Source organism: Bombina bombina, chromosome 6 (assembly GCF_027579735.1).
Source record: "Bombina bombina isolate aBomBom1 chromosome 6, aBomBom1.pri, whole genome shotgun sequence".
NCBI classification, from domain to species: domain Eukaryota; kingdom Metazoa; phylum Chordata; class Amphibia; order Anura; family Bombinatoridae; genus Bombina; species Bombina bombina.
The window spans coordinates 631,968,847-631,995,346 of record NC_069504.1 but is presented as its reverse complement, the minus strand read 5'-3'; the positions used below and the strand labels follow the sequence as shown (position 1 = coordinate 631,995,346).

General features: G+C 33.1%; 1 protein-coding gene across 6 annotated transcripts in view; it reads left to right on the top strand.

Moving 5' to 3' along the window:
* The window catches only part of NTRK3 (neurotrophic receptor tyrosine kinase 3), an 809,743-nt gene that overhangs the window by 362,471 nt on the left and 420,772 nt on the right, over positions 1 to 26,500 (top strand). Inside the window, exons 8-11 of one of the 6 annotated variants that reach the window (XM_053717649.1) lie at positions 2,383 to 2,679; positions 3,501 to 3,510; positions 4,070 to 4,154; positions 7,496 to 7,598. In XM_053717649.1, coding sequence (XP_053573624.1) covers positions 2,383 to 2,679; positions 3,501 to 3,510; positions 4,070 to 4,154; positions 7,496 to 7,598 — 495 coding nt within the window. Of the gene's footprint in view, positions 1 to 2,382; positions 2,684 to 3,500; positions 3,525 to 4,057; positions 4,155 to 7,495; positions 7,599 to 26,500 lie in introns of all 6 variants that reach the window. The other 5 variants (XM_053717650.1, XM_053717648.1, XM_053717653.1 and 2 more) reach the window with 5 other exon arrangements.

Sequence of the window (26,500 nt, the reverse complement as noted above, 5' to 3'; positions counted from 1 at the left end):
TTGTCTTGTTGAAGAGACTTCAAAGCATCTCTTTGTTTCTTGGACAAGTTGTTTTTTTTTTTACTGGTTCTGGACTGTCCCTCAAAGCCTGTAGGCTAGACTCAACCCAGGAGTAAAAAGTTTCTATCACTGATCCTCTACTGTGAATGGGATAAAATTTGGATTTTTCCTGGAAGGATGCTCCAATGTTCACTTGACCAGTGACTGCCTCAGTTTCTGTGGCCAAAGCTTTTTAAAGTAATAACATCGCAGACTTCCTCAAAAGTCTGAAATTCCGGTATGTGAGTAGTGGGGTCCCCAACACATTCTATAGGTGTAACTGTGTTAGTAGAAAAATGTTTCATGAGAGTCACATTTCTAATGAAACGGTTAATGTCAGTCATGGTTTAGAACATATCAAAGTGTTTGGTAGGAGTGAAACCTAAAACTAATCCTAAAAGTTCCAGTTGATCACATGTTAGATTAGTAGAAGATACATTTAGTACATTATTCACTTGTATTTTCTCTGTATTCGATTGTCCCTCAATTGATATCTCTCTTGAGTGCCCTGAGTGCCTAGTGTCGATCCTCCCACTCCCTGATGGTCCTGACCCAATGGAAAAACCTGGTCCAATAAAGTTTATTCACAGATATTTGAGCTACTTGCATAGGTTCCAACTGAGCTATGGTGAACATAATGTATTTAGAATTACTCTTCCCAGTGGCCGTTTTTTCTTTTGGTCTGGCCCCCTTGATTAAAACCAGTGTAAGTAGTGTTAGGGGGTATCTGTGTATTTTTCAGGATACCTTGCTGCTGGTTGGCAGTAGCGTTGGTCTGAACTTGTATACCTGCATTCTTCTCAGTAGTGGATTGTTTCTCATCTGATGACCAATCAGTATGACTATCTGAGAAGGTAACTGACATTGACTGTCTGTTTCTGCATCTATGATTACCCCTTTTGTTGTTTGACTGTGGCAGACTACGTCTATAATCATTGCGCTGCTTTCTACTTCAAATAATCTGTTTTGTCTAGGAAATTTTTTAAAATGTTTGTTTTCCATAATAAGTAATTTACCTCGGCTAGGGAACCTTGTAGGATACTGTCAAATTTGGCAAAATCTGGATCTGAGCTGCATTTATTAAGTTCTAACTGTAGTACATTTATCTCAGATTTAATATCATGCAGGTGTGTTCTATACTTGATAAGCAATAACATAAGTTGAGAGGAACATTCGGATATAACGTTATTCCAGGAATTGTCAAAATCTTTATCATTCACATCCACCACAAAGGTGGGAAATTTGTAAATGCTTAATCCCCTTGGAATCATATTAGCATTAATATAACATTCAAATGTCCAAACGTCCTATTGTGCCTTTATCTCTTTGAACAATAGATTGTCCATTGAATCAAATAATGTGCTGAGTGACAAAGTTCCTTTATCATCCAAGAAAATGATCTCACAATCTTGCCAAGGGTTAATGCATGCTGCAGCAGGCATAAGCCTTGTTTGATAGGGCCTATTTGGGCTTCTGCACTAATCAAACAGTCCTTTTGTAGAAAGAACATTTAATATTTTTATATGCATATATTTTATATACATTTTAAACATTATGGGGAATTTTATTATGTGCCTAATATCACTTGAAGCCACAATTAGTGATGCAAAATAAAGGGCAATCCTGAATTATTTTGCCACTTAAATTCAAAATGGTAAATTAGTGTTTGGTTTTTTTCATTTTACCATAATTAGATCTTTTTTCTTATCTGTTATAGTCTAATGAACTAATTAATTGTTAATAGAAAAGTAGTTAGGAGGGAGCACAATTTAAAAATGCTTTCTGTTTTTAACGTAAGTCAAAAAGTATTTAAAATATAAGTACCTATGTTTACAAAATAAAAAAAAATGATGTACATGCTACCTCAGAGCACCGTGGTGACCAAATAATATTGTTTGCCTGTAAAGAGTATTGATGGTTATCCTGCCACATCCTATTTATTAACTTTCTTTCAGGAATTATTAGATAAATAGATAGGTAGATAATCGATAGATAGCTAGATAGATCGATAGATAGAGAGAGATACAGTATATTGATATTCAAATGTAATATTAGATTGTTAAATTCAGAATTTGAATGGTAATGTTCAAATGTTCAATATTCAAATGTTAGCATTTGTTTTATAGAAGCATTCAAATGGTTAAACAACTGACAAAAGAACATTTGTTCTGCCACCCATGTGGAAATACAGATGTTCACCCATCTGGAAAGTATTATTAGCATTACCTTATCATACAAACTAGCTTTATAAGAATACTCATAAGATATAGAATACATAAAATATTTTATTCTATAGCAAATTAGCCTAGCTTTTTATCATTTTTTTCTTTTACATTTTGCTAGATCCACCTCGGATATTGAGTTTGAAAGAACCGGAGTCCCGGCTTGAACACTGCATAGAATTTGTAGTACGTGGGAATCCTCAGCCAAACCTAACCTGGTTTCATAATGGGCGAGAGTTCAAAATGGGGGAAATTATCCGCACTGAGTACTACCGTCGGGACAATGTTTCTGAAGGCTGTCTTCTTTTTAATAGCCCTACACATTATAACAATGGAAATTATACTCTTTCTGCTTCTAATGAGCTTGGAGTTGCCAATCAAACGGTATATGGGCATTTTCTGAAAACACCTTTCCCAGGTAGGTAAACACATGACAACATATTTATTATATATTTCTGACATAGTAGAATCTGCAAGTGTTTTGGCAAAGGATCATTAAGAAAAGAACATGAAATGCTATACTTGGCTGTGTAATCAGTAGTGGTTCATATTTACCTTGGTTGCTACTGTTAAAAACTTAACTATTAACCCTTCATGCATCTATATTTTTATAATACAGTAAGAGTTGTAAGATTATTCATTAGCTAAAGTGTTGTTAAACTGTTCAGTAATTCAAACAGTAAAGTACTGTAAGGACATCACACGTAAATTTAGAGCACAAGGTTCATGAGACATTAATCAATGTTATTCACCCACTGTATCCTGCACTTAAACTTCAGACACATAAAACAATGCTTGAGGAGCCAAGGATGCCATCTGGATGATGCAGATCTATGAGAAAAGTGCTTTAAATTCCTTGATTGACATTGCAAATATTATCAACCAATGCTTTTGGAGGACAGACTTCAATTCAATCTAAAACTGTTACATTAATATAGGTGGTGTAGTCAAATAATTTCAATACCTTTAAAAAACTGTTACATTAGAAATGCAGGACAAATCCCACTGTCAGATAGCCCAATGTCCTTTCATATAATATGCATTTTGTTTATTTTATCTTCATAGTATGTAAGAAATAAAAACTACAGTACTGCTTATTATCATTTTTGAAACTACAGTTGATATAAAATTACCAAGCTGTGCATATTTTGACTGTATATTTCTTCAACCTCATTATTTATAGTGACCTGATTAGAATATCTATTTTTCATGACTAAACTTGCTATTTTCCTTTTACAGAGAATACTGACTATATCTTTTCCGGTAAGTTTTTTATATTCATTCTTTTGCATTAAATAAGTACGGTTATATTTAGACGGTAAATCTTAGAGAAATCGTCTAAAGGGCTTGTACTCTTTTTCTGCTGCATGCCTAATAGATCATGTTGACAGGCAAATCAAATGGGACTTGAAAGCTAAAATCCCACTACTCACCAATATATGTTTGGGTAAGAAGTGTGGTATTTGTTAGTAACCTTATCTTCTTTGTTAATGGAACATATGTCTCCTGGGCCGCTGAGTACCAGTCACAGCTACGGTAGAAAAATAATAACTGATATATGACTTTTCTTTAATAAGTTTTAAAATGTTCATATTTGATTATTTCTGAATTTCATTACAATACTCTCAAACCTCTTGAGACAAATGTACATTTATATTCAAAATAATATGTGTCCCTAGATAGTGAAGCACAGTTGCATGTCTGCTGCTATCCAATTATCTGAACCCAGAGATAAAAATAGCAGGTGCCCTTTTAAGAAAGCAGTGCATATGCAGCATAATAATTTATTGTGCAAGGAATTATTTAATTTCTTTTGTTTCTGCAGCAGATTATGGAATAAGTCCCACACCTCCAATCAGCGTGACTCATAAACCAGAAGAGGACACTTTTGGCGTGAGTTATATTTTGAAATCTTAAAAAATCCTCAACATCAGCATGTTAATGTATGTGTAAAAATAGTAATGTTTTTGGTTGTGTTCATTTGTAGACCAAAGCATAGTAGAATTAGACAAATCTTGATAGGTAGCTTACAAACTTTGGGATTGTTGTATTTGCTATAAAAATTATTTTGATTGATATACACGGATATTATGATGGTATCTTAGTTTTTATCACAAACTGTTAAACAAATGAAATGGAAAACTGTTTACCAACAGGAAGTTAAATTGACAAACAAATCTGTAAATTGTGCAGCAGTCGAATGCCTCACATATGTAACAATATTGAAAGACCAAATTCAACACCCTCCTCATGGTTAAATTCAAGGGAAAATTGCTATATTGATCATATATTGACAACATTAGTTTCCGCACACAGAGGACACTATATCTTGTATTTTAAGTATGCATCACTAATTAACTGACAATAAGAAAACTGACTAAGTAAATATACTTAATTATTATCCATCATTGAGTAATGCACACAAAACAGCTTTTTTTTCTTTTATATCCTTTTGTTTTTTCTTCTGTTCCATGATTACCTATGCAGCTATAATAAAGCATAAATATCTCACTTGTCATCTTTATGTGTTACTTTTGCATAACCTCTGTTGTAGGTTAAATTCCACTTGTTAAAGAATATTGGAATTGCTCTTATAGTGAGCAACCTAATGTTAACATGTTTTTATTGATAGAAAGCTGCACATTTTAATATTAAGCCTCATTTAGTGGCAATATAGAATTCTTGCTTCCAACAAAGCTATATACCTATTAAACGGAGACTCAATTATTGACAACCTTAAATTCAGTATGAATCTTTGGGATCCATTTATCAAGCTGCGGATGCAGCTTTGGAGCGCCTTTAGTTAGTGAGCCTGCAGCCATTTGGTAAGAAGTAGTGGTCATAAGACCTCTGCTTTGTAACCAATATGTCAGCTCTAAACTGGCAGATTAAAATAATCCTGAACAAGCCTGGCTGGGATGATTGACAGCCCATGCTCACACGTGATTGCCCAAACGTGAGCAGAGGGCAACATTGCACAAGCAGTCCATTGTTACCAAGGAACATTAGGTTAATTGTAAAAAGCTTTATTGAATTAGTTAATTTTATTATACTAAGACATGTCTATTTAAACTTGATTTTCTAAATCATTTACATGTTCAGCATATTCTCAATCAGTATGGTGTACCACTTTTGTTCTTTTAAGAGATAGAAAAAATGACTACAGAAATCATCTGATGGTTTGTTTTGAAGCCTAGTTAACGTCCTATCATTGTTTGAAAAATAGGTGTCATATAAAACATGCAGAGTAAAGTCATATACTTTCAATTTACATTTATAAAAAATAACCACATTTTGTAAATGTATTAGAAAAAGTATCTATGTTTCTTTGGAAGAGCAGAATCACATAGTAGCTCATTGTCTATAGTTTAATTATTTAACCTTTCCTGTGTATTTGTCATGTAATATATCTGTATTGCTTTTCCCACATATTATATTGCAGACTCAATGTTATTATCTGAAGAGAAGTCAAATAAACATTCACATAGATATACTATTTATCAGATCATTTTTGTGGATTTAACAATTTATCCATTTTATGTGTCATTAACTTCAGTCATGTGTAAATGCCTCATGAATATTAAACTTTTAATTAATGACAAGATATATTTGAGTATGCTGCATATTATTTACACTAGTGCATTCCCTGTGCTAAAATAAACACTGTTATCTGTATGTATGGTTTCTTAAACAATTCTAAAATATTGATTTTAGCATATAATACCAATTATTTGCATAATAAAATACTTATATACAAATGTGCCTTTTCAAGGGTCCATATTTGCTTGACATTAGTCATTCAGTACACACACAGTAAATAATGAATAAAGGTCTGTATTTAAATGCAAGGAAAAATAGGCCTAGGAAGCATTCTAAACTGATAAAATAATGCTCAAACAAATGGATTTTAAAACCCTATGTTTTCAGACTTTGTAGGCATTGTTATTGAAATATCCAGACCTTAACATATTTTAAATATGGTACAGTGACACTGAATCCCAGATGTTAGGCCCCATCAAAGGAATAGATATTGAACAAACTTCTTTCAGAAGAAGCAATGTGCTTTATTATTGGATAGTAGATTGTGGCTATTTTTAAGGATCTTAATGGATTTTGAACTAAACTGGAGTGCATTCTCTTCATCACTAAGTAGCATGAGTTAAGCATTCATAGTAGATGGTGGTTACATTTCAGTTGTATTCCTTGCCAATGAAAAAGTGATTTATATAGGTATATATTATATAGAGATGATATATAGACATAGTCCATGATAAAAGGGACATGGAACCCACATTTCTTCTTTCATCATTCATAGAGAAAAAATATATATATTTTTTTTAATTTTCAATTTACTTCTAGTATCAAATTTAGTTTGATTTCTTGGTATCATTTGTTAAAAAGCAGATAGTTAGGCTCAGGAATGTGTACATGCCTGGACCTCTATATGGCAGCAGTGTTAGAAGGAGCACTAGATGTCAGCAGTATTTTCTGTCACGTAGTGCTCCATACTGCTTATCTTGGTATGCTCTTAAACAAAGAATTACCTTGAGATAATGAAGCAATATTAATAACAGACCTAAAGTGTATATATATATATATATTTTTTTTTTTTTTAAATTGTCTGCTCTGTCTAAATAAATGCATAAAAATGTTGAGATTTTTAAAATTAAGTTTAATACATTTGTTTGTTTTTTACAGTTCCCAGTTTACTTTGTTTTTTTCAATTCCTGCTTAGCAAGTTATGATAAAAAAAAAAATAAGATGGTCTAAACAAATAATTTACTTTCTAATTTAGTAATAAAAAGTAAATGCTTATTTACGTTACTTTGCATTATGTATTTCCATTCAGCATAGCACAAATATTTCTCTTGACCTCATTATGGCCATATATTTATGCAAGCTGTCTTTCCTGGTGTATTAGCAGTATATAAACTACATAATCTTTTCAGAAAGGTTTAGTTAGTATGATATTTTGATATGTAATAATACATGCCGCACCACATTCAATTCCAGCTCAGATTTATTCTCTTCAATATTCATTTGTCCCTTTTAATTTTACTTTTCAAAACAATATATATGTGTTATTTGTCAGTGTACTTGAAATGTGTCCAAATAACTTTTTTTATGATTTTTTTTTATCTTTCTTATATACATTCTCAGTACTATCTCACAAAGCTATTACTGTATTATTCCTTGTTGAGAACATTAATTCAGACATTTTAAATAATTCACAGGTTTCAATAGCAGTTGGGCTTGCAGCTTTTGCATGTGTTTTGCTGGTGGTTCTCTTTATCGTAATCAATAAATATGGAAGACGGTCAAAGTTTGGAATGAAAGGTAAGAAAGTAAATGTAATATTTTTGTAGACATACTGTACATACATTACTATATATATATATATATATATATATATATATATAAACCATAAACCTGCTTTTTCGCCTTTATATATATACATATATATATATATATATATATATATATATAAAAATATTTAGATATTTATATATATATATGCACAAACATACCTCAACCATAAAGCTGGTTTTTCGCCTTTCTATTAAATTCACTGGAAAAGTAGCATTATTTAGCTTTTTCTCCTTTTTTATAGCTTTTAAATGACTAGCTGCTTTAATTCCTACAGTTATAATAGTAATTATTTTGTCAGGTGATAAATAACATTGCATCGATCTTAATAAAAATTGAGTTGCTTTTTATTTTATCCTTTTGTGGATTATTATGTATTTGCTGTAGTGTATTACTTTTACCTGCACTGAAGGGATTAAGAAATAAATATTGATCTATTACTAGCACAGAGCAAAAATGAAGTGAATCTATCTATAATTTGTAATGGCAAAAAAGTAAAACTCATATTGTGTCTGGAGAGAAAATCCATATCACGGTGCGTGAAGCTAGAGAACAGAAATGAAGAGTCTATTATAAAGGTAAAATTTCTGGTAATGTTGTATAGGAATTGTACGGAAAACACACAGATTACCCTCAGCAATATACACTGTTCTTTTCTGCTTTGTTTTGAAATATCAGTCAAAGGTGATTGTATTATTGTAACCTTCAGAAAGTGTAATAATGATAGGGTGAAAAACATCACAAAAGTTCAGACTACTATTATGAAATGTTACAAACCAATTTTTTCTTCAGCTTCTTACTGATTATACTAATTCACTGCAGTTTATTTTCTAAGGGTCAGATTACAAGTGGAGCACTATTTGACTATCGGTTCGTATGTTTACTGCGCTAGAAGTAAGCTTTTTGCGCTCGTCAAAAAACAAAAAAATGGAAAAGATCTAACACCCTACTTGCGCACAAACACGATTGCATAGTCTCATGTGATCTAACACATTTTCACATTACAATTTTTCTTCACATAGAAATACATATATCTACATATATCTGATGGTATTTTCATAAAATACATCACGATACCTATATATAACAAAAATGAAAACTTGCACTCACTGGGTATTCAAAGTTCAAATTTACTGTGACAAGTGAATACCCAGTGAGGGCAAGTTTTCATTTTTGTTACTATGTATATTAGTAGCACCCTGGCAGATGATGGAAGGTGAGAGTGCACATCCTGGCTATTATATATATATATATATATATATATATATATATTTATTTTATATTAAGTTATAACAAACATCTCTTCAAATTGAATAAACATCTCTAGTGATTACATGTAGTAAATAAAAATCACATTTAAGCACCATAGTCTACCCAATGGCTAAACACCATAATAGAGAATGCCAGTTACAAATATCAGTTAGGTAAAAATCGACTTGTGACACAAGGCTGTAGATGAAAAGTTAGAATAATGTCAATTTTCAATTATATGTCAATTTGATCACTTGCTAATTTATCTTTTCTAGGGAAAAAGTTGAATTACCTTTTTTTTTTATACTTGACTTTAATTTTTGCTATCTATACTTTTCTAGATAATGTTTGTTACATTTTTTTTTAAAAAACCAAAGCTTTTAATATTGAATATAACATTTAATTTATAAAAAACAAAAACATTGGAGTTGATTAACAGAAATGAAAATATGTAACTACTATTAAGTGAGTTAAGCAAATTTATGTAAAAAAATAAAATTAAAAATAGGCCACTTGTAGAAAAATGTTCAAGTAATCTAATCTGAACGTCATTCTTTACAACCAACTTTCATAACAAAATTCAGTTGAAGTCAGTTAGTAAAAAAATGGTTGACTTGCTGTTTGACGTACAATAAACCAGCAATGAACAAATAATTGATTTTCAGATGTCTTTCAAACCAAGCCATTTGTTATGAAAATTATTAAAGTGATGGTAAATTAATTTCCATAACTTCACATAGTAAGTGAGGCTCTTATTGGCTGAAAGAGCTGCCAGTCAAAGAAGCCTAAGGGAATTTTTTTCAGAGAGGCTGCATTGAATCAGGTAACGGAGCCTGACAAAAACGCTCAGTATTAAAAGTAGATTTGACATTGGAACAAAATAAGCATATCAATATGCTAGTTAGGAGAAGAGTGTTCATACTATGTGAAGTTATGGAAGTGAATTTACCGTCACTTTAATTTATCATAGAAATGGCTAAACACCATAATAGAGAATGCCAGTTACAAATATCAGTTAGGTAAAAATCGACTTGTGACACAAGGCTGTAGATGAAAAGTTATAATAATGTCAATTTTCAATTATATGTCAATTCGATCACTTGGTAATTTATCTTTTCCAGGGAAAAAGTTGAATTACCTTTTTTTTTTTTTTTACTTGACTTAAATTTTTGCTATCTATACTTTTCAAGATAATGTTTGTTACATTTTTTAAAAACCAAAGATTTTAATATTGAATATAACATTTAATTTATATAAAAAAAAAAACATTGGAGTTGATTAACAGCAATGCAAATATGTAACTTCTATTAAAGGGACATGAAACCCACATTTTTTCTTTCATGATTTAGAAAGAGCATGCAATTTTAAACAACTTTGTAGTTTACTTCTATTATCTAATTTGTTTTATTCTCTTGATATTCTTTGCTGAAAAGCATATCTAGATAGGCTCAGTAGCTGCTGATTGGTTCCTTCACATAGAAGCCTTGTGTGATTGGCTCACCCATGTGCATTGCTTTTTCTTCAACTAAGAATATCTAAAAAAAATAAGCAAAATAAATAATAGAAGTAAATTGTAATGGTGTTTAAATTTGTATTGTCTATCTGAATAATGAAACAACATTTTAGGGTTTAGTGTCCCTTTAAGTGAGTTAAGCAAATCTCTGTAAAAAATAAAATTAAAAATAGGTTACTTGTAGAAAAATGTTCAAGTCATCTAATCTGAAATTCATTCTTTACAACCAACTTACATAACAAAATTCAGTTGAAGTCAGTTAGTAAAAAATGGTTGACTTGCTGTTTGAAGTATAGTAAACCAGCAATTAACACATAATTGATTTTCAGATGTCTTTCAAACCAAGCCATTTTTAATGCTATAAATGTTGAATTTAATGAGTTTCAAATTAAACTGCACCTGTAGACGTTATTACATTTTTCAAAATTATAGGTATACAAGTAAGTCAAAGTAAGTTTAATTTTGTAGCAAGTCTTTTTTGAGAATAGCTTGATTTATTCAGCCTAGTCTTGACAACCTTTAATCATTCAGGGATTAATGAATGTGCCTATTAAACTTTCATTGTTGATTTTTACTTTGAAGTCTATAATAATTTGATAATTTAAATGTGTTAATTCTAATTGTAAGGTTAAGTTTAATATTCATTCAAACAAACAGTATGATGAATGTATAAAAACATTCAATTAAATTAATGTAAAGTTAGTTATTTCCTTTTTTTCCGAATGAAGATGCCCACAACTATACCAATTTGTTCAAAATCCCAATTGCATATGTAATATGACTATATAAAGGGAAAAATATTGTGGAGAATAAAAAAGTAGAATTATATGAGATTCTGTAATACACTACCTAATTCTGAATTTGAAACAGACACTAAACAGTAGGATTTTTCTTTCCATGGAGATATAACATAATGTCAAATCATAATGATGTGTCTCGTTAAATGAAAAGGTGCTCACAAATAGTGACTCCAGTAAAAGGAACATATACAGTGCTTTCCACTAATATTGGCATCCGTGGTAAATATGAGAAGGCTTTAAAAAAGTGTCTTTATTGTTTAACCTTTTGATCTTTTGTTCAAAAAATGCACAAAAATACTTTGCTCTCATCAATATCAAACAATTGCAAAAAAAAATCTTTGTTAAATATATGTGTGGCACAATTATTGGCACCCTTTTAGTCAATACTTTGTGCTAACTCTCTTTGCCAAGATAACAGCTCTGAGTCTTCTCCTATAATGTCTGATGAGGTTGGAAAATACATGGCAAGGGAACTGGGGCCATTTCTCCATACAGAATCTCTCCAGATTCTTCAAATTTCGAAGTTGATGCTAGTGGATGCTCATTTTCATTTCACCCCATGTTTTCTATGGGGTTCAAGTCACGGGACTGGGATGGTCATGGCATGACCTTGATTTTGTGGTCAGTAAACTGTTTTAGTGTTGATTTAAATATAGGTAGTAAGGTAAACGGACAAAGAAAACTCTCTATTCCTGGGAGACCAATGGCCGCCGTCCACGCGGCTAAGAATCAGCACATACAGAGCTGCTGATACAAAATAGCAAAAAAGGATTCCGGAGTCCCAAAGAAAAAGAGGGGTCTAAAGCCCATAGTTTAGGGCACACATTTCCAAACTTTAGTAGTTGTTATCAGGTATAGACACTATGCACACTGCACTTAGATAAGATAAACATAGAAAATTTATTGCAGATAATAGTAAAAAAGTTTACACAGGAGCTGCGGTACACGCAGTCACTCACAGTATTGCAGAGAGACAGGGAGGTAATGACGTCATTACCTCCCTGTCTCTCTGCAATACTGTGAGTGACTGCGTGTACCGCAGCTCCTGTGTAAACTTTTTTACTATTATCTGCAATAAATTTTCTATGTTTATCTTATCTAAGTGCAGTGTGCATAGTGTCTATACCTGATAACAACTACTAAAGTTTGGAAATGTGTGCCCTAAACTATGGGCTTTAGACCCCTCTTTTTCTTTGGGACTCCGGAATCCTTTTTTGCTATTAGTGTTGATTTAGATGCATGTTTTGGATCATTGTCCAGCAGGAAGATCCAACCAAGGCCAATTTTAAGCTTTATGGCAAAGGCAGTCAGTTGTTCATTTAATATCTAATGATTTTTTTTCCCATGATGCCATGTATCCTAACAAAATGTCCAGGTCATCAGGCAAAAAAACAGCCCTAAAACATTAAAGAGTCACCATCCTATTTAACATTGGGCATGAAGTACTTTTTCATATGACTACCTCTTTGTGTGCGCCAAACGCACTTCTGGTATATATTGCCAAAAAGCTCTATTTTGGTTCATCTGACCATAGAACTTGATCCTATTTAAAGTTCCAGTAGTGTCTGGCAAACTAAAGACGCTTGAATTTGTTTTTGATGAGAGTAGAGGCTTTTCATCTTGAAACCCTTCAAAACAACTTGTGGTTATGTAGGTGATGTTGTATTGTAGTTTTGGAGACTTTCTGACCACAAGACGCAACTAACTTCTGCAGTTCTCCAGCTCTGATCCTTGGAGATATTTTGTCCACTCGAACCATCCTCTTCACAGTGTGTTGAGACAATATAGACACACTTCCTCTTCCAGGTTGATTCAGAATATTTCCAGTTGACTGGAACTTCTTACTTATTGCCCTGATGGTGAAAATCTTAAGGGTGACGTCACTTAAAGGTACTTTCATTTAACAAGAAGACGTCATCAGAAGAGGATGCTCCACATCGGATGTCTTGAAGATGGACCCGCTCCACGCCGGATGGATGAAGATAGAAGATGCCGCCTGGATGAATACTTCTGCCCATCTGGAGGACCACTTCTGCCCGTCTGGAGGACCATTTCTGCCTGATTCGTTGAGGACTTCGGCCCGGTTGGGTGAAGACTTCTCACGGTAAGGTGATCTTCAAGGGGTTAGTGTTAGGTTTTTTTAAGGGGGTATTGGGTGGGTTTTAGAGTAGGGTTGGTTGTGTGGGTGGTGGGTTTTACTGTTGTGGGGGTTTGTAAAAGAGCTGATTAACTTGGGGCAATGCCCCGCAAAGGGCCTTGGGGGGGCTTTTTATTTTGTTAGGGAGATTAGATTAGGTGAAATTAGTTTAAAAATCTTGTAATTTGTTTATTATTTTCTGTAATTTAGTGGGGGTTTTTTTGTACTTTAGATAATTTTATTTAATTGTATTTAATTGTATTTAGTTTAGGGAATTTATTTAATTATAGTGTAGTGTTAGGTGCAATTGTAACTTAGGTTAGGTTTTATTTTACAGGTATATTTGTATTTATTTTAACTAGGTAGCTATTAAATAGTTAATAACTATTTAATAACCATTCTACCTAGTTAAAATAAATACAAACTTGCCTGTAAAATAAAAATAAACCCTAAGCTAGCTACAATGTAACTATTAGTTATATTGTAGCTAGCTTAGGGTTTATTTTATAGGTAAGTATTTAGTTTTAAATAGGAATAATTTATTTAATGATAGGAATATTTATTTTGATTTATTTAAATTATATTTAAGTTAGTGGGTGTTAGGGTTAGACTTAAATTTAAATAATAAATTTAATATAGTGACGGCAGTGTAGGGGGGCAGATTAGGGGTTAATAAGTATAATGTAGGTGACGGCGGTGTAGAGGGCAGCAGATTAGGGGTTAATAAGTATAATGTAAGTGGCGGCGGTGTAGGTGGCGGCAGATTAGGGTTTAATAAGTATAATGTAGGTGGCGGCAGTGTAGGGGGCGGCAGATTAGGGGTTAATAAGTATAATGTAGGTGGCTGTGGGGTTCGTGAGTGGCGGTTTAGGGGTTAAACACTTTATTTAGTTGCGGCGGGGTCCGTGAGCGGCGGTTTAGGGATTAATACATTTATTAGAGTTGCGGTGGGCTCCGGAAGCGGCGGTATAGGGGGTAAACAGTATAGTATAGTGTGGGTGTTTAGTGACAGGGTACCAATAAAGCTGGGAAAAAGCCGAAGAGCAGTGAGATTGATGACTGTTAGTTAACAACAGTCCGCTGCTCATCGCCCCATACTTGGTGCACGGCTTTTTGACAGCTTTTTTGGTAACTTTGGAGAACATATTCAGGTCCGCGGCTGCGATGTTAGGCGATCTTAGGCGAGCGTATTGGTACCGTTGAATGCAAGTAAGTTGACGGCTTGATAAGTAGATTCCAGAGTGTCTATCTTATGGTCTATTGCCATATTCCTGATATCATCTAGAATCCAGTGCAATTGAATTTCACCATTGAGCTGTTCTCTTTAGTTCTGTTTTAGCAATCTGCTTGATTCCTGACAACATAGTTGCAAAACTTTACAATGTAACACTTATTTCAGTCTGAATATGATGGTGGTGAGACTTCTAACCTGAAGGGAAATGTTATTATGATTAGAGATGATCTACTGGGGAAAACTAAAGGTTAACCTCTTGCTTGCCAAAATCACTGCAATGCTTTACACACCAATGCTTTGCATCCCTCACTTGTAGTCTTTCTGATCAGCCAATATATATATTGAACTTTAAAAACACTTTTATGCCTTTTTCTTTATGCCAGTATCTCAAATCTAAACTTACCTAGTTATATTTTGAAGGTGGACAATTATAGAAATTGAAATTTATACTTTAAAACTTTAAATTTGGACATAGTTTTCTAATAAATTATGTATACCAATTTCCTGTTGACTCATTTAATGCATTTGAGTTTAAGAGTGGTTATACACTATTTGAATGAAAGTATAAACGTCTAAAGATACCCTGCTTGCTGAATACAGTTAGCTTTAAAATTAAATTAGCTAAAAGAAAGTGTTAGTGTACCACTATTATAAAATGCTGTTATTTACTACTGATATATTTTATACTTTACAGAAAATGAGAAAATTACTTAGTTTAGACTTTTAGTAGAAGTTATAAGGTCAAACACGATGAGCTATAAAATGCCAAATAAAATAATGAAGCCTTTTTTTTATTTTAAGACAGATGACTTAAATGACCTATTTTTTTATTTGCCAACAAAAAAGGTCTCTAATATTCTTTTCTTTTTATTTTGAACACCTGATACATTTATTCTCTTTCTAATATACATATATATTAATGTTAATCCAGAGAAGGAAAACAATCAGGTTGGCAGGTCTTCATTCAGTATGTGAAAAGCAGAAACACTGAAATAATATCAAGTTGCTGCTATGCTCCTTTTTTAAATGCATACAATAAAAACAGAAACATTTTTTCAATATATTTTAAGAAATTATCATATAATTTATGATAAATCTAAGTTTAATCTATAATTGTTAAAGCATTATCGTTGTTATTAAGGTAATGTTTTAGAAGTATAAGGGTTAAAAATCAAGTGTTATCCCCATTTAAGGAAATGCCTCCGCAAGCACTCTGATAAGTAACAAATTGAAGAGATTTTAATAGCTTGAAGGATACTGTACAAATTCCATGTGTAATGAGCATATAAACTGAGTTCAGCTTTAGTTGTGAGCTTGGTTAATAGAACTTCCATGGCCTAGCAGTTGTATACAAGCCTTTCATCAACATGGGCACTGCCAAGCATTGGCTGTGGTGGTGTACAGCATGCCTCCCCTAGACTATGCATAGTGCCTACTGTACAGTTTGGTGGAGGATGGATAAAGGTCAAGGGCTATTTTTTAAGGATTGGGCTAGGCCTCTTAGTTTTTAACCAGCACAGTATGGGTCTGTGTGAATAGCGCTCGACTCACCACTCCAAATTAGGTTGCTGTAGGGGGTGGGAATACCAATCCTCCTGTCGGCTCAATGGAGAGTGGGTGTGTATTGCAATCCTTGAAAGTCCTGTTATGCAGTGAACAAGTGAGCATGCTCACGAAACATGTCTGCAAGACCAACTGACACACCTGTGTTGTTTTTACCTGTGAGCCTGCTGGGCCTGTGAGCCCTTACATGTTTTTACGTTGTGCTGAATAAATAGTATCTTTTACCTATTTGAACTGTTCGTCTCTGTGGTGCGCCCTACTACTGGATTACTCTTAGTTTTTAATGTTACAGAATACAAAGACATTTTAGCCAATTGGGTGCTTCCAACTTTATGGTAACAGTATGGGAAAGCCCCTTTCCTGTTCCAGCATGATTGTGCTCCTGTTCTCAAAGTCGGGTCCATGAAGACATATTTTACGGATTTAAAGTGGAAGAGCTCCTGCACAGAGCCCAGAATTAAACTCCATTGAACATCTTTGGGATAAATTGGAACTTCAATTGCGAGCCAAACTTTGTTGTACAACATCAGTGCCTGAGCTCAGAAATGCTCTCTAAGCACATATTCTCACAAACACACTCAGAATCTTCTGGAAAGCCTTACTAAAAGAGTGGCAGCTCTTATAGCCACAACTGCATGTTAATGCCTATCATTTTGGAATGGGGTGTCCATATACTTTTTGCTGTAAAACACCGTTTTCTTCATTCCAAGAATTATACGCTCAATAGTAAAAAGATGTTAGGCACTATGCTTTAAATTTCATGCATGAATTGATCAAAATACATAACCAACACACATGAAAAATGAGTAAAACAGAATAGTGCTGGGGTAAACTGTTGGCACTTTAAAAATAAAAGTTAATAACAACAATAATAATAATAATAATTAGATAGATAGATAGGTAGATAGATACATAGATAGATAGATAGATAGATAGATAGATAGATAGATAGATAGATAGATAGATAGATGATAGAGCTTTTTGGCCAAAAAGTGTGTTCTATCTATCTGTAAGAGAGTATTGCAAAGAAAACGATGATATGGTGCACATGATATGAAATCCAGGTTATTCCAGATCAGTAAATAGAAGTCTATGTTGATAAAGGATGTTGAAAAATAAATCACTCATAAAAGCTCATAATATAGTTCAATAAAAATATTTGCAGCTAAACTGAAGAAGGCTTAACTCTTTGAAACCTGATAGATACAATCCTCTGATAAATAAGGTTTGATGAATAAGGTTTAACACTTTGAAATATAACAGGGGTTTAACAGCAAGTATTTGTATGCTCTTTGAGTTATTTTATCATCCCCCAAATGTGGCCAGATACATCTGTTTCTGCGAGAGTCTTCTGGCTCGCCGGAAACAGGAGTTAAGAAGCAGTGGTCTTAAGACCGCTGCTCCATAACTCGTACGCCACCTCTGAGCCAGTGTACAGCAATCAGCCCAATCACATACAATCGGGTTGATTGACACCCCCTGCTAGCGTCCGATTGGCCGCGAATCTGCAGAGGGCAGCATTGCACAAGCAGTTCATCAGAACAGGTTGTGCAATGTTAAATGTCGACAGCGTATGCTCTCGGCATTCAGTGATGTTGGGCAGACATGATCGCTACAGGGGATCAAGTCTGTCAGACTTTTAATAAATCTGCCCCTAAAACTGAACTGTGTAGCAGCATAATATTGTACGAATGACTGTGAAATGTTTTCATATTCAATGTGCTTGATATACCTTATACATTTATGAGTTTAAAGCTAATGCATTTCATCCTATTCTAATAGTAGCTACAGCAGCAAATTTTTAATGAATTGCTACACTACATATTTTTCTGCTTTTATTTCCTTATATAATACTGTCGAGAACTATTAAGTATAACCCTGATTGATGAGGTGCCCTCACATTTTTAAGTACATTTTGTAAATTCACACCACTTATTGGCATAGACGTTTATGGCACAAACGATAATTTATTTTGAAAGTGCCAAATCTATCTCTTATATGCAAAAGTTCAGGCACCCCTGACAATTTTCATGATTTTCATTTATAAATAAATAAATATAAAAAAAAAAGAATTGGGTTTTTGGATCAGCAATTTAATTTAACAGAAAATATGTAATATGCATCAAAATGAAATTAGACAGGTGCATAAATTTGGGCACCCTTGTCATTTTGTTGATTTGAATACCTGTAAGTACCTAGCACTGATTAATTGGAACACACAGTTGGTTTGGTGAGCCCATTAAGCCTTGAACTTCATAGACAGATGCATCCAATCATGAGAAAAGGTATTTAATGTGGCCAATTGCAAGTTGTTGTTCTCTTTGACTCTCATCTGAAGAGTTTCAACATGAGGGCCTCAAAACAACTCTCAAATGACCTGAAAACAAAGATTGTTCAACATTATGGTTTAGGGGAAGGCTACAAAAAGCTATCACATAGATTTAAGCTGTCAGTGTCCACTGTTAGGAAAATAGTGAGGAAATGGAAGACCACAGGCACAGTTCTTGTTAAGGCCAGAATTGGCAGGCCAAGTAAAATATCTGAGAGGCAAAAGCAAAGGATGGTGAGAATGGTCAAAAACAGCCCTTTTATATATATATATATATATATATATATATATATATATATATATATATATATATATATATATATATATATATATATAGAGTATATATATATATATATATATATATATATATATATATATATATATATATATATATATATATATATATATATAGATGATAGATAGATAATAGATAGATAGATATATAAATGTAAATAAATATTTGTTATATTACAGATATTACTTGACTCCATAATAGGGAACAATATTGCTTATGACATAAAACACACATTTATTGACAAGATCATTTGTTTAAAATAATTAATGATGCAGTTTTTAAGAAAAAAAAAGTTAGTTCTGTGTACCAGTGAGTGTAAATAATTTTCTACTTGTGGATCTTTTTGTGCTATCCAGTAGATCGTGAGCTTGTGATGTTATTCAAAATTTCAATACTTCACGATGATATTTTAGATTAAAAAAATTGAAATTAGATTGAGATATACAAAATGGTATTCAGTTAGCATAGATTCCATAGAACCTCTGGGGATTGTTATGCACTTTGTTCAAATGGCTTTTTGTTCAGGATATTCATACACAGATCTTATTGACACACTTCTTGAAAGAAAAGAAAATTTTGCACACCTCTGTTTCAGTAAATATAACTTTCTAGAGATGTCTTGAAATAGTTCTTTAGTGATTCATATGGTTTATTGACTGTATAGAAATAATATCTACCAGGAAGACTTTGTTGTTACTAAAGCCTCATCATTCTTCAGTAATTCAAGCAGATGGCTCTTTATCCGCATATGCCATGCGTCAAAAAGTACCCATAAAGGTTGGTAACTATATACCATAGAGATGCATTTTAAGTCTGTTAGTTTGTTGGTTATTCCATTGTTGAGTGAATAGATCAATTAAAATGTCAGTGAGCGAGGGTTTTTGCAAGACATTGTGGGCGCCATGTACTAAGCTTCGAAGTGACCGTCCGTCTGTATTTCCGCGTCAAAATTCGCTCACGATCTGCTTCTCGTATGTATCAATCTGCGATCTGCTCGAAAAACCACTATTTTTCATCAGCGATCGTAATTTTACTCAACTCATCGTTCCGAAGCCTTTTTCCACTTACTACATGTTCGATCGCACGTAAATTCGCTGTAATCGGAAATTATGAATGTTACAACTAATCTGCCCGCTCCAACTTTCACTGTAACTTCGCGTGATTTGCTTCGCGACCATTTAGGTAGCGAATACAATAGAAAACTATAGGGGGTATCAACCTGACGCCAGGTAGAAGTACTTTAGTGAAAGGACTAGACTACTATTGTAGCATTATTGGTTTTTGGATCAGTGAATGAAGATGGAGACAGTTTTACACATGTTTCTTTTCCGATTAATTCAATTACGAGGAAGAAGGGCTATACAGGCACCGGTTAACAACTTGCAGAGAAGGAGAGGTAGAAGAATTAGAGTCCCTAGAGTTTTCCTTCCACGTTTGGGTTTGGAAAGCATTTCTGATCAAGAGATTATCCAGAGATTCCGTTTGGATAGAGAAGCTATTATGCAACTTTACAATGAAATAGCAGAATACCTTGAACCAATGACAGCGCGATCACAAGCCATACCCGGACTATTAAAACTGTTGGCAGCCTTACACTTTTTTGCCACCGGTTCATTCCAAGCTGTGTCTAGCGTTATAATTGGCATCAGCCAGTCTGCTTTTTCGAGGCACCTAACCAAAGTTATTGATGCTTTGATGGTCGTCTTTCCAAGGTACGTGTGCCTTCCATCGACTCCAGAAGAGTGGCAATCTGTGAAGTCTAATTTTTATAGAATGGCCGGAATGCCCAATGTACTTGGAGCCATCGATTGCACCCATGTTGCAGTCAAACCATCCAGAGAACGTGAGGAAGTTTTCAGGAACAGAAAACAGTACCATTCCCTCAATGTTCAGATGGTGTGTGACCATAACATGAAAATAATCAGTGTCCGTTCCAACTTCCCTGGATCCTGCCATGATTCGTATATCTTGCGTCAGTCTGGGTTATATCGGAAGTTTGAGGAGGGAGAGATGCCTGAAGGATGGCTGTTAGGTAATAATTTTTTTTTAGGATGTTATGTTACAGTATTATTATAATTGTCAAACGTAGTTTATGTCATGCATTGTTATGATAGATTTAACTAAAAAAATAGTTAATTTTCATTGAAATTATCGTCTTTATCATCTTTGAAATGTTAATCCTTTTTAATTTTTTTCATAGGGGACGCTGGTTATTTCAGTAGAGAATGGTTATTCACACCCTATAACAATCCTCGAAGAAGATGTGAGGTGAAATTCAACGAGGCACACAGATCCACCAGAGGAATCATCGAGAGAGCATTTGGATTGTTAAAAATGCGCTTTCGTTGTCTTGACCACTCAGGTGGTGTCATGCAGTATGCTCCCGAGAAGGTTGCAAAAATTATTCTTGTATGCTGCATTCTGCATAACATTGCAATAAGAAGAGGAATTGAAATTGATGAAGATGATATATCATTTGAGAACTTCCCTGAGGTCATCTGTAATGATGCACCAACAAGACAGGCTATTAATGCCAAAATTTTTGTCGCAGAGAACTATTTTAAGGATTGATTTCATCAAAAGATTGTAATCACAGGACTTCTATTTTTTGGTCTTTTGAATAAAAAACTAAATTTTCACTTTCTGAATAAAATCTTTTTTTTTTCATCATATACTTGTGTGATTTTGTATTTGTTTTTATTTTTATAAGTTAACAAATTATAATAAACAGTCACATTGGATATTGTTTTTTAATAAAACTTTAATTTTTATTTAAAACCAACATATTGCACAATAACTATATAAACCAAATAATCATAAAGATCTATAATTATATGACTGTCCTACATAACAAAAAAAACTACACTACACTATTGATAACTCTATTACACAATAAAATATATACATCAAACTTCATTTACATTTATCATTACTTGAGAATGGCAATAAATAATACAACTTTTTTATAATTGTATCCAAAGAATTCTCACAATTTAGCAAATATACAATAATGTTGCATAGAGACAGTGAATAACGCGATATTGAGAACATTTTGGGATTTGACACACCCATCTAGAAATTTGCTATGGGACCAGGGAGGATGAAGAGAATTGCACCTTTCACATCTGGGGAAATGATAATTCTAGTGTATGTAATGGATAGATATTTTCCCAAACGCTTAGGGGGTGTCCGGGGGGTCATTCAAGATGAAAGGGACAAAACTATCTATGAAATGATACGTAGAATGTATCGTGTATCAAAAATTAAAAGGACCAGGCGTCAATGTTTGAGACGATACAGTGATGTTAAACGTCGAGAACCACTATATTACCAATCTATTAGGAGCCTTTTAAGGACATGTAAGTTTATAAAATTGTTATTCTTTTAAATGATAAATTCTATGCAAAGTTCATCATCAATATGAGAACTGAAATTATAAGTAGGTTTCAGTGTACCATATTGATCACTTTCATGTCCATAATGTTTCTTAATGGTATATTATTTTTTTTATTCTTTTAAATTATAAATTCTATGCAAAGTCCATCCTCAATATGAGATCTGAAATTATAATTAGGTTTCAGTGTACCATAGTGATCACTTTCATGTCCATACTGTTTCTTACTGCAATATAATTTTGTTATTCTTTTACATTATAAATTCTATGCAAAGTTCATCATCAATATGAGAACTGAAAGAATAAATAGGTGTACCATATCACTTTCATGTCCATTTTAATTTAAAACAAATGGAAACACTATAAACATTCTAACACACGAAAATTGAAAACTTTATTAAATAACACATTTTAAAACTAAGAAACTTTAAACAAACATATGTACAAATTTTCTATTTCAGATAAGAAGAAAGAAAATATTTGTGGTGCTCCTCCTCCACGTTATGTAAGGCCTATTCTAAATTTGACACCTAGAAGTGAGGCTAGATCCCCACCCTTGCCACTGTCTTTGCTTGACAGACAATTGTCCCCACATAAAGGAGGTGTCAGGCGCCTAACTGTCGTTCATACACCTCAAGGTACAATAGAACCATGGTTTACATATCTATAGTTATACAACTGTTAAATTTAATCATGATTAGCTTGTTGTGTTATTTACAGAAACCAATAAAAGTTTGCAGAAAAAGAAGAAAACAAGGTTCACAAGAATAATACAAATATCTTCTACAGAAGGTATTTTTCTTATATTTTGTACCATTACCATTTTTCTACTTACAATTTTTTATATAGAATTCTTTATTAATCTTTCATAGATAGTGACAATGAAGCAAATAATGCTCCTGAAAGGATGTCATTAACTTCACCCTCAATTCAACTAGGTAATTGTTTATAAATTTTTTGATTTACTATATTATAGCTTATAGTCAAATCAATACCAAAATACATACCTCCATTTCTAAATATATATTCCAGATGCAAGTAGTGAGAAAAACTCAACCAATATTTCTGATATTGATAACGACTGGGACATATCTATGGTTTCTAAATCTACACAGACAAGTAGATCTATGGATAATACCGCCTCTAACCAAAATGGTAATACAATTTTGTTACCTGCTTATAAATAATCTGTTTTTATTTTAAACATGTTCTCATAATCCTTAATTTTTTTTCTAATTTTTGTCCCTTCTCTAGATTCCAGTGTACCATTTGTATCACAAGTTCAATCCTCTGTCTGTGAAGATATTAAACAAATAATGGATACTATAATGAATTTAAATACACAGGTTCAGAATCTCTACAATACTTATGTAGTGGAAAACAGATAATCAATGATTGCATTTTAAATAAAAAAAAGTTTTTTTTGTTTTTTTTGGGGGGTTTTTTTGAGGCCACCAAAATTGTCATTTTTTGGTATGTTAAAAAGTTTATTCAAAACTCCAAAAAATACTGTATTGGCCATGAGCACTACTTTCTATAATGCCATTTTGATTCAATTTTGTTAATATTTTGGATGTAATAAAAATTATAATTGTTTTACTTACATTTGTCTGTGTGTACAATACATTTTAAACCTGATTTTAAATAAATTTAAAAAATAAACAAGAAAATTAAATACAAACAGGATAAACTTTAATAAAACTATGTAAAAATAACAATATATTCTTTGTCAACAACAAAACAATAATAATAACTTTAAAATTGTCCATAACAATGCACTAATTAAACCGTGGTCTTTTTGGATCTGGCGACTCTTGGCTCTGATGTCTATCTCTAATCAATTCTAACAAAGTTTGCATAGTATTTTGAGCCATTCGCATGTTGTCTTCAGCTATTGTCAAGGCCCTGTTTATATGTAGGTTCCTTTCCCTGTCCATTTCTCTTTGCCAGTTAAAGATTTCACGGTCCAGTTCCAACCGTTGCTGGTTATAAGTGTCAAATCTTTCTAAATTTCCAGACAAAATTTCATGGACCTGTCTACTGTCTGCTCTATATCCTCTGGCAAGATTTAACATTTCGTTAAGACCTGCATCTTCCAAAGGTGCCTGCTCTTGGACAATAGCTTGTGGTTGTTCCAATAGTTCAATTCCCTGTGCTTGAACTCCATGATCAGGTGGTGAATTAGTATTTTCCTCATCACTACGGGGGTTTATAACAGGCTCATGTATGTCCAAATCCTGATCTTGTGCCATCTGTGTTAGGTCAGGAGTCAGGCTTCCACTTTCTGGCGATCTACCCTCTGGTGCTGGAACTGGAACAAGATTCAGAATCACCTCTCTTGATGAATCGTCCTCCTCGGCGATATCTAAAAAAAAAATAAAAAAAAATTAGCATTAATTTCCAAAAAAAAGATGCAGATCGAAATTTATTCAAACATTAATGGTTAGAGGGGTTACTATACAAGAGAAATTTATAGTGTCATGTTATACTTTCATGTTGGAATCTTACAATAAGATTAAATACCTTCCTTACTACAACTGTTTTCATATAAAATACATCAATCTCACAGTATTACAGTTTGAATAACTATCAAAGTTTAAATGGTTCAATTTAGTTTCTAACATAATTATTTGTCTTCTCATCCGATATTTACTTTAAAAAAGTAACTTACCATCAAAAAGTGGTGCTGATTCGGTCACCATGGCTCTGAAGAGACGTCCAACATCGGCTGTAAAAATTAAAATTAAACATTAATATCTAATTTATAAACAAAAATTTAGAAGGTGTATATATAAGTGGTTTAAAGATACATACCAGAGCTTCTTCCAACAGCTGTATCTGGTGTACTGCTCCTTACATCTGGAATAGTATCTGCAGACGATAGGCTGTGGCTGGTATTTGTAGTTGACCGTAAATATTGCCCATGTTGTTGTTGTCTTACGTTCTGAGGCTGAGAAGTTGAAGGACGTGGTCTCTCTGATGAAGAGGTAGATGGGGTATGGACAGATGCAGAGGTTGACGCTCTAACTGAACCACCTAGGAGTTAGTAAATACAAATTTAAATTAATACAATCAATAAAATTAAAAGTTTATGTGCAATTTATGAAATGCTAATTAATAGTTAAATGTACTCCCATTATAACATTTTCTAACTATGATTTGTATCTTGCTTTAATATACACAAATGAAAAGGTCTCTAAAAACATCTTTCTCAAATGTTTCCAATAGAGAATACAATAAAAAAGAAATTACAATTAACTACTATTATCTACTTTGCTTCATTCGTTAGTTCTCCTTTGTTGAAGAAATAACAGCTAGCGTGTATTTCTAATATCAATATATGTTATTCAACAAAGAATATATAGAAAATAAAGCAATTTAGATAATGAAAAAACTAAATTAAAGGTGGGTTAAAATTGCATGCCCTTTCAAAATCAAACATTTGGGTTTCATTTTACTGTGCCATGTAGGCCTTATTTTTTTAAAATACATTAAGCAATATGAAAAAAAATTGAGCATATTAGATAATTTAAAATGTTTTTCATGCTCCATCATGAATGCTTTCCTTTTTTGTTCACTGGAACTTTAAAAAAATAGATACAGAGAGAAGTTATGTAAATCATAAATCTATTTTAAAGGAACAGTAAAGCAAAAATTGTACAATCAAGATTCCGTTAACAGAATCCAATTTTGTAAAACATGAACGTAAGAGAAATAATTTTGGAGCAGACAAGAAAACAATATAAATATTAATTTATAACTTATAATTACCACGAATATCGCTATCACAGTCATCGGTTATGCCCTCAATGACCTCCGTGCCAAGCCTCTGTAAAACTTTTCTTTCAAAGTCTGTCAAATCTGCGACATAAGGTTGTCCGCCTCCAGTACCTCGGGCATATTGCTTTTCTTTGGCAATTTTGGATTTAGTTTGACGCTTGATATCGTTGAACCTTTTTTTGCAGGACTCGATATCTTTTTTAGTGGGTCCTTGAGCACTCACTGCGTCACTAATTTTCTCCCAAATAATCTTCTTACGAGCGCCTGGGGTTTGCTTGACTCGACTACCATAAATATTGTCATAATATTCGAGTACTAGATCAACAAGTACAACATTCTGTTGATGCGAGAAGTTAGGGTTGCGAGTCTTCTTAGAAGTAGCAGAATCTCCGGAGCAAGCCATCTTGTCAAAGTGAATACCGAAAAGTAAATAAACAATATTCTAAGATTTCTGGGAAAATGCACATTCTTATACATGTCAGCAGCCAGACGTTGCCGCTTGTCTGGCGATTATGACACCTAGATCGTCACGTGGGTAAAGAACTAAACCAATCAGGTCGCAGACTGCTTCTTAAC